The sequence below is a fragment of the Panthera tigris genome, chromosome C1 (genome assembly GCF_018350195.1).
Source record: "Panthera tigris isolate Pti1 chromosome C1, P.tigris_Pti1_mat1.1, whole genome shotgun sequence".
NCBI lineage: Eukaryota > Metazoa > Chordata > Mammalia > Carnivora > Felidae > Panthera > Panthera tigris.
In genome coordinates, this window is record NC_056667.1 from 219,094,548 (window position 1) to 219,107,987 (window position 13,440).

Sequence of the window (13,440 nt, forward strand, 5' to 3'; positions counted from 1 at the left end):
CATAGCAGTGTTGTATGTGGGAGCACATGTGACTGAGTGTGGGTGCGGAAGTGTGAGTGTTGTCTCCATGTGTGAGCGTGCACGTGGAAATGGGAGTGTGTGTGCGAGTGGGGATGTGCACGTGTGAGTGGAGGGGAGCAAGCGGGGACGTGCCCCTCCTCCCCAGGTTCCCGCTGACAACACCGCGAAGATTCTGCTCCCAGCACAGCCCCGGAATTCGATGTCCTCTCTGACCTTTCCTAGAGACGGGAGGCCTTGCCCTTTCTCGTCCTTCCCTGGAACCACACGGTTGTCCTGCCGTCCAGGGTTTTCTGAGGCAGGAGCCCGGCCCCAGGGCTGGCCTTCTCACAGTTGAGCACAGGGGAACCAGAGAGAAGTTGAAGGGGAACCTCTCTCGGGCCAGTGCCCCACAGGGGCTGCCTCCTTGAACGGCGAGGCCGCCAGGATACTGGCCGAACGGGACCCGTGTAAACCTTTGGCCCCCAGAGTCACACTCAGAGGACCTTTCCACTACTTCCTCAAAGTCACATTTACTATTTCTTGCTGACCACAGAGCAACACCTGTTCACTGAAGACGTTTTAGGACACACAGAAAAAACACGGAGCCCAGCGTAAAAGCGCCCAGAAACTCAGTGGCAGCTGCTGCTATCGTGCTGGCTGTTTCTGCTGATCTCTGACGGGAACACCGCTGTCTCCAGGGGCTCCGGGCTGGGCCTGCACTCACACATCCCCTAACACCGGGATTCTGAGAGCAAGGGGGGTGGGGGAGGGCCTCAACCCCAGGAGTCAGGCCCTGCACCTAGGGAGGGACCAGGTGTGCGGTCAGTGGTCTCAGAGACGGGAGAAGCGCTGGGATGGCCACAGCTGGGGATACGGAATCTGAATTTGGGCTCTGGAGGCCCTACTGCGGTCCGCCAGGCCCACTAACATCCGTCCACTTGCCCCTCCCCCCCCCGCCCGGCCCAAGAGGACCAGCCTTCCCTTAGAGCCCTCCTTACCCTGGAGTCTGCTAGAGACTCTCTTGCTGTGAAGTTCCCTTAGGGCCCCGAACCCATCAGAAAACCTCCCGGGGGATTTCTCCCTGATGGGTCAGTGCACCTGTTTAGTGCCCTGAATTCCCCCAGGCCAGGGGTCCTCACATAAAATCAGACCAGGAGCACCCCCCCCCAACAAGTGTCCACAGGCTCAGATCTTGGGGAGCAACACGGGGCTGGCCCCTGGCCACTTCCATAAGGGTATCAAGGCACTGCTAAGCCAGGGTGGCCCCGACCAACATCTCAGGCAGGCAGGCAGGCCTTAGGGTCTGTCTCAGAACTGCGCCGTGTGAGCAACGCGCCTCCTCTGGGCTCGCTCCAGTCTGGCAGCTGAGAACCCACGGAGGAGGAGGACGGTCCCCGCCGCAGGAGCGCTCCCGCGAAGCGCTCACCTCGCCAAAGCCTGGGCCAGGGAGCTCCTCCCCGCCATCGCGGGGCGGCCCCAGGCGCGCAGCGAGCGCCCTCGCCCTCCCGCGGGGCCTGGCGCTTTAAGAGCGGCCTTATTTGCATGGCCCCGCCCAGGCCCCGCCCAGGCCCGGGGACCGCCCGGCCGGGTATTTAAGCCGCGGCCCCTGGGGCGGGGCCGGCCCTGAACGCGGTCCCGCCCGGCGCCTTCCTTCGCGGAGCGGCGACCCGAGCGCGGCCCGGCCGAGCGCGCCGGAGCTCCCCGACGGCGCGCCGCGCCGCCCGCACCGCACCCGGCCCCGCCGGCTCCGGCCCCACACGGACCGCGAGGCCCCTCGGTCCCCGCTCTGTGCCCGCTGCATCCGGCTCGGTCCCGCTCCGTCCCCGCTGCGCCCCCCGCTGTCCCCACTGCGCCCCACTCTGCCTCCACTGCGTCCCCCGCTCCGTCCCCGCTCGGTTCCGGCAGTGTCCCCGCTCTGTCCCCCGCTCGGTCCCCGCAGTGTCCCCCGCTCGGTCCCCGCAGTGTCCTGCTGCGTCCCGCCAGCCGATCCCCGGCGATGCTGCGCGGCGCCGCCTGGGCGCTGCTCCTGGCCGCCGCCCTGGGGCTCGGGGTGCGCGGGGTGCGCGGCGCGGTGGCCCTCGCCGACTTCTACCCGTTCGGCACGGAGCGCGGCGACGCTGTCACCCCAAAGCAGGACGACGGCGGCTCGGGGCTGCAGCCGCTCTCCGTGCCCTTCCCGTTCTTCGGCGCCGAGCACTCCGGACTCTACGTGAGTAACCTCGGGCCGCGGGGGCGCCGGGGCGGGCGCTGCGCCCCCGCCGCTGCCCGCCGCCCCGACTCGCGCCGCCGCCGCCAGCAACTTGGCACCGCGGCGGCCAGAGGTGGAATGAGGACAGCGCTTCCTCCCTGCGGCGGCCAAGGCCGGACAGCGGCCCGCGGGAGAGGCGGGCGGGGGGTGGGGTTCGAGCTGCGGCCCGGCCACCTGGGCGAGCGGAGCGCGGGCCCGGCCTCACCGGCCCCCGGGGCTTGGGCAGCTTGCGCACACCGCGTCAGCCCGGCCATTGGCCCCCCGCAGAGTCCTGGCCCCGTCCTGGTCCCAGACGTCAGTGTGACGGCAGCCACGTGCTCCCTGGGGCCTCAGTCTCCCGAGCGGGACACCTGGCCTGTTCAGTTCTGCACCTGGCCTGCAAGTACCCTCTGGCAGCCACCTAGACCCCGCCCCGCCCTCCTTGACGCCTGAGGCCCGCTGGCAGGAGGCTGGGACCCCTGGCCAGGTGGTCAGGGCAGGGCCTGCTTCTGGGCAGAAGCCCCCCTGGGTGTGGCAGCAGCTGGGCGGAGTGTCCCCTCCGAGCCTTTCCCTCCCTTTCTCCCTTCCTCCTGAGTCCAGGAGCCACTTACTCAGGCCAGTGCCTCCCGAAGGGACTCCCAGAAGGAGCTCTGGGGCCAGGCACTCAGGACAGCAGGAGACCTCAGGGCGAGGGGCAAGGGCGAGGGTTCTGTGTCTGGTGCTCCCGGTGTGGGAGCCATTTGTGGGCCACAGAAGGAATGAAACGCGATGGCTCGTCACCGCATTGCTCTGTGGGTGGGCCACTGGGCACCTGCCGTCCCCTGAATAGAAAAGAGTTAGGCCGGCCGGATGCATTGTTACCTCTAACCCCGCCGCCCCAACCACGACCTCAGCCACTTTCAACTCCATCCACTGCCACTTGCACCACCTGCGCTGCCATCGACCCGCCCGAGCAACCCCCGCTGGGCCGCCACCTCCCCCTTCACCACTGTCACCCACTCCATCGGCCCCTCCTGACATGACCAGCACCCTCCCCACCACCTTCAAGGCCACCCGCACCACCACTCCCATGTTTTGCACTATTGACACCCTCGCCGGGCCCTGTCCGAGTGGCCACCACCAGCCCCTCCACCACCGTGGCCACCGTCACGTGCTCTCTCCCCCGGCGACCACGGCACTCCCCATGCCGATGCGGGAAGCTTCCGCACCTTGGCAGCAGCATTTGGTGACGTGACAGTGGTAGGAGGGGGCCACTGTCCTCTCTGTAGGCCAGGACTGACTTCCAGAAGTGCATGGTGGACAGCGCAGAGCTGTGCTCAGGGTCTGCAGGGGCCGGAGCAGGCCCGCGCACCTTGGAAATGGGAAAACTCACGTTGGCACCATTTGGACAGAACACCGTCAAAATGCTCCTAAAGCATCTGGGCCAGGCTCAGCTTTCCCCCTCACAGTCACGGGTGAAAATATTCTTAAAACGGTTGACCTTCTTAATAGCCTCACCAAAAACATCTACTCTTACCAAAACAACTGGGAGAAATGGTTCTAAAGTGGAAAGATCTACTAGGAAAACAAACAGTTTCATCAGAAATGAACATTATGGCCGCTAACAAAACATATATCTCCGTGAGAGCTTTTTCCGGAAACAAAGATAATATTGGAAAAACAAGTGTCCATGTGGACATAGTAGCATGCTGTGCCTTCTCTTCCTTCAGCGACAAAGACCGTGGGATTCCTGAGGGTGCCATGCCCGGACAGCTTGCCTGACGGCACCGGGAGGGCGCGGGGGTCCCGCACGGGCAGGCCGGTGGGTGGCTACGATTAAAGCTAAGTGAGAGAAGGGAAGGTGTTTATTCCAAAGCAGGTGACCTGGCCAGTGCCTCCCATGCCTACCTGGTGGCCACGCCTGGATATCAGAGGGCAGATGGGGAAACTGAGGCTCAGAATGCAGACTCAGGGGCCTTTAGACCACCCTGTCCAGCTGCCTCCTTAGCATTCCATCTCAAACTTAGCAGGACCCAGACAGAGGTCCTGCTTCCTCCCTAGGCCCACCGTAGCCTTTTGATGCCTCCCTCCTTTCCCTTGTCCCCTCCTTGCTGGAGACTTAGAAATACATCCCACCCCTCAGCGCCTGCATGGCCACAGCCCTGGGCAGGACCACCATTCCCACCCGCCTGGATGCATGTAGGTGCCTCCTCGCTGGCCTTTGTCTCCCGGTCCTGCCCCTCGAGCCTGTGCATCAGGCGGCTGAAGCAGCATTGCCAAATGTGAATGAGATCCTGGCTCTCCTTCCAGCCCTTACCTGCTCCTGGCCCTGAGGCTGGGTGGTCTGGCCCCCTTGTCCCCACCACACCCTCCAGCTCTGCCTCCTGTGCTGGCCCCTGACCCCACCTCAGTCGTTCCCATTTGGCGTCCACTTCCTGCATGCGGACGTGTGCCCTGCGAGCCACGGAGGTATGACCTCACAGTACATATGTCCGTATGTCTACGTTCATATCTTATGGCAGCCGGCTGTGGACACAGGCCCTTGCACATGTGTCTATGCACACAGCTCACTCGTTTCCTGGCTCTGTCCACTGAGGGAGAGCAACGCTGCGATACCCCCGTAGTGCCAAGCACTCCTAGTGCTCAGATCCTGCTTGCCAAACATCAGTTCTCCCTGGAAGGAACCAGGACTCTCTGGAGATGATAGAGCCCTGGCAGGGAAAGTGCAAAATGCGCCTGGAAATCAGTCACACGCAGGAGGAAGAAGAGTGCTCCAAGAATGGCTGGGATGTGTCCAGAGGACACAGAGGCCATCAAACAGGCTCCCTGGCCATACGGGGGGCAATCTGAGCATGAAAATAATGGTAGTAATAGGTTTTAATCCATTGGATAAAGGGGGAGCCAGTGAGCTCGCGCTGGTAAAAGGAAATAAATGATTAAGTGTGTAAATGGGAGGAAGTAGTGTGGACAGCCTCACATCAGTCTCTAGCTTCCCGACCTGGGTCCTGCGTGTGTGCTTCCAGCAGAGAGCGTTCTTGTCTGCCCTTCACTCTCCAACAGCTCAGGAAACATTGCATAGGGACAGACGGACAGACAGACAGAGGGGGAGAGCGAGTGCACGGGGCAAATCCGAGCAGTGGGAGCGTGTGGATTAAGAGTGGGAGGACATTCCTTGCTGCGACCTTGCAGTAATGCTGTCAGCTTGACCTTACGTCAAAACTGAGCGAATGCCTCCTGGTGAGAACACCCTTGTGTCTGTGCCCAGAGCACCTGGCCACACACCCGGCCAGCCCCACTGGGAGGCAAGCCTAGCCAGCTGGGAATGAGTCCGGGGCCCCCACTCCTTAGCTCTCGGTGACTGTATGAACTGCGGAGCCAGAAGCGACCAGCTCGCCAAACCCTGTCCTTCCAGAAAACTCACCACGGAAACCTCGTGCACTCCTTCACCAGTGACTCGTTCCCTCGTTCATTTATTCATTCACTCGTTCATTCATTCCAAAAGCTTGACTGAGCCCTTGCTCGGAATCAAGGAGTTCAGATGCACTAGCAGCAGTGTTTTGGTTTAAGTATCACCATCATCCTTGTCTATTTTGTTCACCGCGCTATCCTGGCTTCCGGAAGAGAGCTAGCTCCTAGAAGCTTCTAGGTCAATGTTGTTGTTCATCTTCTGATCAGTGGGATGGTACGGGCATAATCCCACCATCCAAAAACAACACTTTTAACATTTCGGTGAAATTCTTCTTGATCTGTTTGCAAACATACCTAGGGGCCCACGAGACAAACCTGGGGCTCCCATTTCGTGCAAGTTTCTATTTTGCATATTTCTTTCAGTACTTTAGGCTGTGAGCATTTCCCATGCCTTAAATTTATAGAGACATGCTTTTAGGTGACAGTGTAATATTCCTTCCTGTGGCTGCATCATAATTATTTAAGTCGACTGCTCTGTTGACTGTTGCCCCTGTGGCTGGTTTCAGTGTCTCCCATGAACTGACGGTGCGCTGGTGCGCGTGCACCCTATACACGCCTTGTTACGGGTCTCTCGTCCTTTCCTCACAATAAATTCCCCCAAGTGGGCTGACTGCGTCCGAAGGAATGTCTCCTTACTGCCCCGGCCATTCAGAAGGGCATCCTCTTCGCCACCTTCCTCTGCTGGGTCAGGTGGCCGCCTCACCTGGCCTGGCTCAGCCCGGGGGCAACTGCTCCGCCACCGCCCCCCCCACCTCCCTCGGCTCCAGCAGCCATCAGGAGCTGTGTGCACCTGCAGGGCACGACCCCAGCACGTGGTGCTGCCGGTCGCCAGGGGGCATGGTAGAAATGTAGATCCCCGGGCCCTCCCAGAGGGTCTGACTCCAGAGGCTCGCATGGGCCCGACTCCGCATTTTGACCAGGGGGTCCCGGTGCCCGTCCAGAGTTCCATCTGAGAAACGCTGCTCTTCCTGAGGACACCCACTGACCTGCCCTCCTGCTCACGGCTGGCCCCGGACACTCCTAGCCCCGCAGGCTCGGGTGTTCACTGCCTCCCATTTACTGGTACGGGGCGGCCAGGACAAGCCGCCCCAACGGGGCCCTGGGCACGGGTGCTCCTTGTGATCCGTGATGGGGGTGGGGCAGTGAGTGGGCCCCAGGACAGAACAATCTGGGAGAGCCTGAGCCCCAGGGATTCTGCTGCTATGGGTCTGTGAGCAGGCAGCTGGGGGAGGGCACCCGGCTGGTTTCTCCCCATACTTGGTCTCCAGGAAGACCCAGCCTTAGGGCCTCAACATCCAAAAACTGGTTCTTTACAAAGTGGGGCAAGTTGTTCATTAAACACCTGCTGTGTGCTTAGCCACTGCCCTGCTCCCCAGGCCCGAGGGGACTCAATAGGTCCAGAAGTCTGAGCTGCACAGGCCGAGTGCGGGAAGGAGGAGTGAGAACAGGACGGGGTCCGGGCTCGGGTCCCTGACCCCAGCCCCTCCACACCGGGGGGCAGCCCAGGACCACACTGTCCCCTGAGCTGGCCTCGGGGTGGGCCAAAGCCAAACGCAGTCCCTCGAGCCTTGCTGGCTACTCTGGGCAGAGGGGGCATGGGCAGAGGCAGCTTCAGAAGCTTGCTGGGGATGGGGTCTGGGGTGGAGCTGGGGTCCCGAAGGAGCAACTGCTGTCCCCAGAAGTGAGTGTGAGTGGAGGGCAGGGACACAGCAGCTGCATCCCCAGCTGTGGTGGCTGCAGGATGACAGTGGACCCCGTGGTGGTCACAGAGATGCAGGGTGGCCCAGGGGTGCAGGGTGTCCAAAAGGAGGGCCCCGGTATCTGAGGAGTGGACCAGGCTGAAAGGCAACATGGTCTCCAGAGAGACGGGGAGGCAGCGGCTCGGGCTGGTAATGGATGCCGAGGGAGGGCGAGGGTGCCCAGATGCTGTGGGACTGTATTCCACAGGCAGGCGTGTCCAGGAGCCACTGGGGAGCTGGGCTCTTGCCCTGGGGGGGCACCTGGTCCTGGTGTACCAGAGGAGAGGCGGGGGGAGGCTTTGCCGGGGAGGGGGAGGCGGGAGCTGCCATCTACACAAGGATAAAGGAAGGACAGTTGCTGGGACACCCGGAGAGGCAGCCTCTGTTGGTGGGGGAACAAGGGCCTGGACTGTGGGGCCCCCCAGGAGACCAGAGGGTGGCCACAGGGCGGCCCTGGAGGAGGACAGAGGAAAGGGAGAACACGGCAGGAAGCCCAGTCCCGGGCCCCGAGATCCAGGCAGGCTGGGCCTGTGGGGGCAGAAGGGACTACTCCTCCAACACCAAACTCTGCTGTCCCAGCCTCGGGGGGACTCCCTCCTGCCCCAGTTCTGGTGGGGGCACTTCCCCCGGAAGTGGGCCCTGGGGCCGCTCCCTTGAGTCTGCCTGTTTGCCGAGGCTCAGCCCGGGGCGGGACTCCCCTCCTTCCTGGGTTGGGCGTGCGGCAAGTTCTGGGTCTCCGGGGCTCAGATCTGACCTTGCCCGGGAGCCCCAGGGGCCCTGCCCACTTGCTGCCCTGCAAGCCGGACTCCAGCCCCCAACTGTGCCGTGGGAGGAATCCTAATTACCCAGAAAGCTGCCAGGAAATAAAAAACATGCCTACATTTTTCAAAACAAGCTTATAAAAGGCCTCAGGGGCTTTATTGTTTTATTTTTGGCAGAGAAGTCAAAGCAGGAACCAGGGCCCCGCCCGTTTGGATCTGATGTTTGCAGAGCAGGGGTGCTATGGCCTCGGGGGTCTCTGGCTCCCCTCCAGGCCTGCCTGGCCCGCTCAGAGCAGCCCCTCCACCCAGCAAGGGTGGCACTGGCGAGCCCTCAAACTCCCGGCTCAGGGACCCGCCAAACACACGTCACATACTTTGGGCTGCAGGTCGCCTCCGAGAGGCTCTCCAGGACATTTCCGCTCTTTCCTGGTTTTATCCAAGTCGGAAATGCCACCGGTGCTGTCCTTCTGTGCTTCTCAACAGGCGGCGTGGGGGAGGGAGGGGGCTGGTCCTGCAGAAAAGGCATGGGCGCCCTCTGGCCAGCCCCCACACCGCACTGCACACCCAGGCACACACACACGCTCATGTGCATATACACACTCGTACACACTCATCACCTACACACAGCCACACACTCATGCACGTACACACACATGCTCATATGCATATACACACTCATACACTCATCACATACACGCTCATATATGTACACACTCATACACACATACGCACACTCATTATATACACACTGTCATACATACATAGTCACAATACACACTCATAAACATGCAAACACTCATGCACATGTACAGTCATACACACACTCATCTCATATACATCCTCGTACATACACGCTCATTCACACATACACACACTCATACACACATATACACAATTATACACTCATACACACCCATACACACGTACATATTGATACACATGTACACACAGGTACACACTCATATACACAATCACCACACGCCCTCACACACACACATTCACACACAAATACACATCCTCATACACACATACAGACTCATCACATACACATTCATACATATACACACTCATACACACATATGCCCTCATACACATGAACACACTCATACACACTTGTACACATACACTCACACATACTCATTACATACACACACTCATACACACACATACTCATACATACTCATATACATGCACACACTCTTATACATATATACACATACATATTCATACACACAAGCACACTCTTACACATACATATACTCATATACATACACACTCACACACATCATATATACACACACATACACACTCATCACATACATATGATCACCCATTCACCCTCATAAACGTACACTCATACACACATACACACACATGCATATTCATACACACATATACACCCTCATATATACACACTCATACACATACTCATTACATATCCACCCTCATACACACACACTCATACACAATGTACACACTCATACGCACACTCATCACATACACACTCACACACTTATCACATGCACACACACATACACACATTCATCACATACACATTCATACATGCACACATATATGCTCATACATACACAGTTATACACACACTCATATACACTCATCACATACACTCATGCACATACGCACATTCATATATATATATACACATACTCATACACACGTGTACATTCGTACACATACACACTTATACACACACTCATACACATACATATTCACACACACTCATACACACGTACACTCACACACACAATACACGCATGCACACAGACACATGCCCTTCCCCCAGGTCAAAGAGGGGCCTCCCCACCCCAGGGCCACCTTGCAGTTCACAGAGTCACTGCGGTTTCCTGTTACATGTGGCCTCGGGGCCTCCCTAAGAGCGACCACCAGCAATTCCTTCCCTAGGACCACTAGCCAGCTCAGAGGGGATTGAAACACCCCCTCCCCCTCCGCTGACTGACCGCAGGCCTCCTGCACCTGCCTGGGACAGGAGAGTGCAGGGGGATGGCGTGGAGGGTGCAACTGCCAGTCACCCACCCCTGCACTCGGTTCTGTGCTCCACGCAGGCCTCACAAGGTAGCCCGTGTGCAAGTCCCACCCAGGTCCCAGGGCCGGGACCCCCAGGGGCAGCCTTGTTCTCAGCAGCAGGTGCCTGGACACCAGAGAGACAGCCGCTGTGTGGGAGAGGAGAACTGACCCCAAGGCCTGGCTTAGGGACACCACAGGGTGGCTGCAGGGAGGCCTGGCCGGCGGGGTCTGCAGGGAGGGGCTGGGAGCAACAGGTCCTGCAGACCAGTGCAAGCAGGTCCCCTGTCCCCACTGCTCCTGGGGTCTCCCTGTGTCTCTGTGAGAGTGCCAGTGAGCTGGGCAGTCCCCTCATCTGGCCCCAGATCCTCATGGCCAGCCAGTGGGGGGTGGCCGTTCCAGGCCCCGGGCTCCAGCAAACACCCAGGCCCGTGGCCACGTTTCTGGGGATTCAGTGGCTCAATAGTGCTGGTGGTCCCCCTTCTCTAAGTCACAGGTGCGGATCAGACCTAAATGATTCATCTAGGACATTCATGTGGCGACAGGGGGGCATCTGAGGGGGAGTCTGGGCCTAATCCTTTCTCCTCAGTTTCCATGTCTGCATCGCATGTTTCATAAAGTACTACTGCACGTAGCAAAATAATAATAAAATTGGAATTTTGTGGGAAGCGGCATTTGCCCCACCCTGAAGGAGGGGAGGGACCCCGGTGTGGGGTGGAAAGCGGCGGCCACACGGCTCCCCGCACCCCTCAGCTCCCTGCTCTGTTCCGCCACACCCAGCCCTCTGGTCCAGCTTGCCCACTCCCCAAACCCTCACCGGACGAGCAGATGCTCTCATCTGGGGAAAGGAAGTCCAACAAGGTTCCTGTCCAGGTGACAGCGCCTGCCAGCAGCCCGCTTGCTCAGCCCCTGGGCCCCCACCGCCTTCTCGGCTGTGGTCCTGGCCCGGCCCTGCCCTGGCAGGGAAACAGGGCCGGCTTGTTCTGCCTCCTTCCTGGACCCCTGGGCTCCAGGCCCACACCCGGGGGGTGGGGGGGGGGGGAGGCGGGCAGCGTCAGTGTGGGATGGGGGCACACAACACACACACCTGGGGGCTGGACTTGGACTTCAAAGACAGGAGGAAACTCAGTGGTCTGTCTGTAGGAGCCACAGTGGGGAGCAGACCAGCTAAGGGATGCAGGGAGGGAGGTGCAGGCCAGTCCCACCCCGGCAGGTGGCCCATAGCTGCCCGCAGCTCCAACCCGACCCAGGGTCCCCCGGTGCCTGCTGCAGTGGCCTCTGTCCCATCCGCAGTCACCTTGCCCACCTGTGACTTCTCACCCTTAGCTCTCTTCCTAAACGCGTGTGCCACAAAGGCACAAATGCAGCGCAAGCCCCTAGCCCCGGCCCCTCGTGACGATGCCCTCACCTTCCTCCCCCCCCACCCCGCCACCATGCACCCCTAAGACCGTGTGCAGACTCGGTCTGACGGAGGCACGCGGAGCCCGTTCTCTTGCACCTGTCTCCTTTGCTCCAAACCGTGCGGACGTTCGCCCACCCACGTTTGGCAGAGCGTCTTGGTTTGTCACTGCCGGTAATTACGTGAAGAGATCACAAGTGGTTTATCTGCTGCACCGTGGGGGACATTTGGGGTTCCTACTTTTAGACTATTTTTAACAAGGCTGTTTATGAAACTCTGGAACATGTACCCGGGTGTCCACAAGGGCACGTCTCACACGAGAGCGAGAGCGTTGAGCCGGGGGACGCGCCCGTCTTCAGCTTCATTAGATGTGGCGGCGACAGGCGTCCCCACCGCATGACACCCTAGCCGACGCTTTTACCCATCTGGCAGCTGTGCACTGGTGCGTTAATGCGGTTTTAATTTCCTTTCTCTTCCACGAGGCTGAACGCATCTTGTGCGTGTTCGCCGACTGTTGGATTTCCTCATCTGTAAAGTCCTTCCCCTCTTTTCTACACAGTTGCCTTTTTCCTGTTGATTTGGGGGAGTGCTTGACAAACCCAGGTCCCAAGTATCGTAAATCTCTCCTCCCATTCTGCGCCTTATTTCACCCTCGTTAATGGCGTCTTTGCGTGAGTAGACGTTCTTAATTTTAATGTAATAAAATGTGTCCAGGTTTCTTTTTATGGTTAGAAGTTTTTGTGCCGGATTTTAAAAACCACCCTCAGAAGTCAGGAATATATTCTCCAACAGTGTTATTGCCGGATTGTTTTGTTGTTCACACTGAGGCGTCTAACGCACCTGGAGCTGGGCTCCGTGTGTGGCACGAGATCGAAGGTACACGGGTTCCCATCTTACAAAAGAGGAACCACCCTGTCCCCCTTCCCAGGGCTCCACCGCGCCCCCTCTGTCCAAACGGATTGTCCTGCGTGTGGGGTTGCCTCCTGACTCTCTGTCCCTGAGCCAGCATCGCCAGGTTACCGCGGTGTTGTGGGAGACCTCAGTGTCTGTCACAGCAAGCACCTGCCTCGTTCTTGAGAGAGTCATGGTCACTCTCGGCGTCGCATTTTCATTTACAGTTTAGAATTGGCTTATCAAGTTACACGAACACACACATACTCGCTGGGATTTTTTGACACTGCCTTGAGTATATAAATCCGCGTGGGAGAACTGGTATCTTTACAGTATTGAGTCATACGGTTCAGGAACACGGTGTGCTTTTATATTTATCTAAGTTGTCGTGAATGTTTTCAATCCAGTTTTAGAAGTGATTGCGGACAAGTCTTGTGCATCTCCCGTTAAACTTATTCTTAAGCGCTTTATATTTTTACTAGTGTAAATGGTGCATTTTCTTTCATTTCTTTTCTGCTTATTGCCGGTGTGTAGAACCACAGTTGACTTTTTTACATTTTCTAATTTTATATTTAACAACCGAACCAAGCCTCTTATCAGTTTTACTAAACTATTTGGGGATTCTTTCAGATTTTCTACAACCATCTTCGTATCCTACACAACTCATAGCAGCTGTGTTCCTCCCTGTCTGATCTCTTTACTTTTTGATTCCTTTTTTTTTTTTTTTTTTTTTTTTTTTTTTTGCCTTGCTGTGTTGGCTCGGGTCTCCAATGTGGAAATGGTGTTAGAAGGCTCCTTGTCTCGTTCCCAGTCTCAGAAACCAAGTCTGTATGTCACCACTAAACATGATGTTTGTTCTTGTTTATTGTGAAGACACTCTTTATCAGATGAAGGGTGTTCTCTTACGTTCCTCGTGTTCTGAGAAGTTTGATC

General features: G+C 58.2%; 1 protein-coding gene across 1 annotated transcript in view; it reads left to right on the forward strand.

Annotated features, from left to right (window-relative positions):
- The first annotated feature begins 1,739 nt into the window (after positions 1 to 1,739).
- SNED1 (sushi, nidogen and EGF like domains 1) overlaps positions 1,740 to 13,440 on the forward strand; it is an 87,456-nt gene continuing 75,755 nt past the window's right edge. Inside the window, exon 1 of the mRNA XM_042995914.1 lies at positions 1,740 to 2,209. Coding sequence (XP_042851848.1) covers positions 1,997 to 2,209 — 213 coding nt within the window. The 5' untranslated portion in view covers positions 1,740 to 1,996. The remainder of the gene's footprint in view (positions 2,210 to 13,440) is intronic.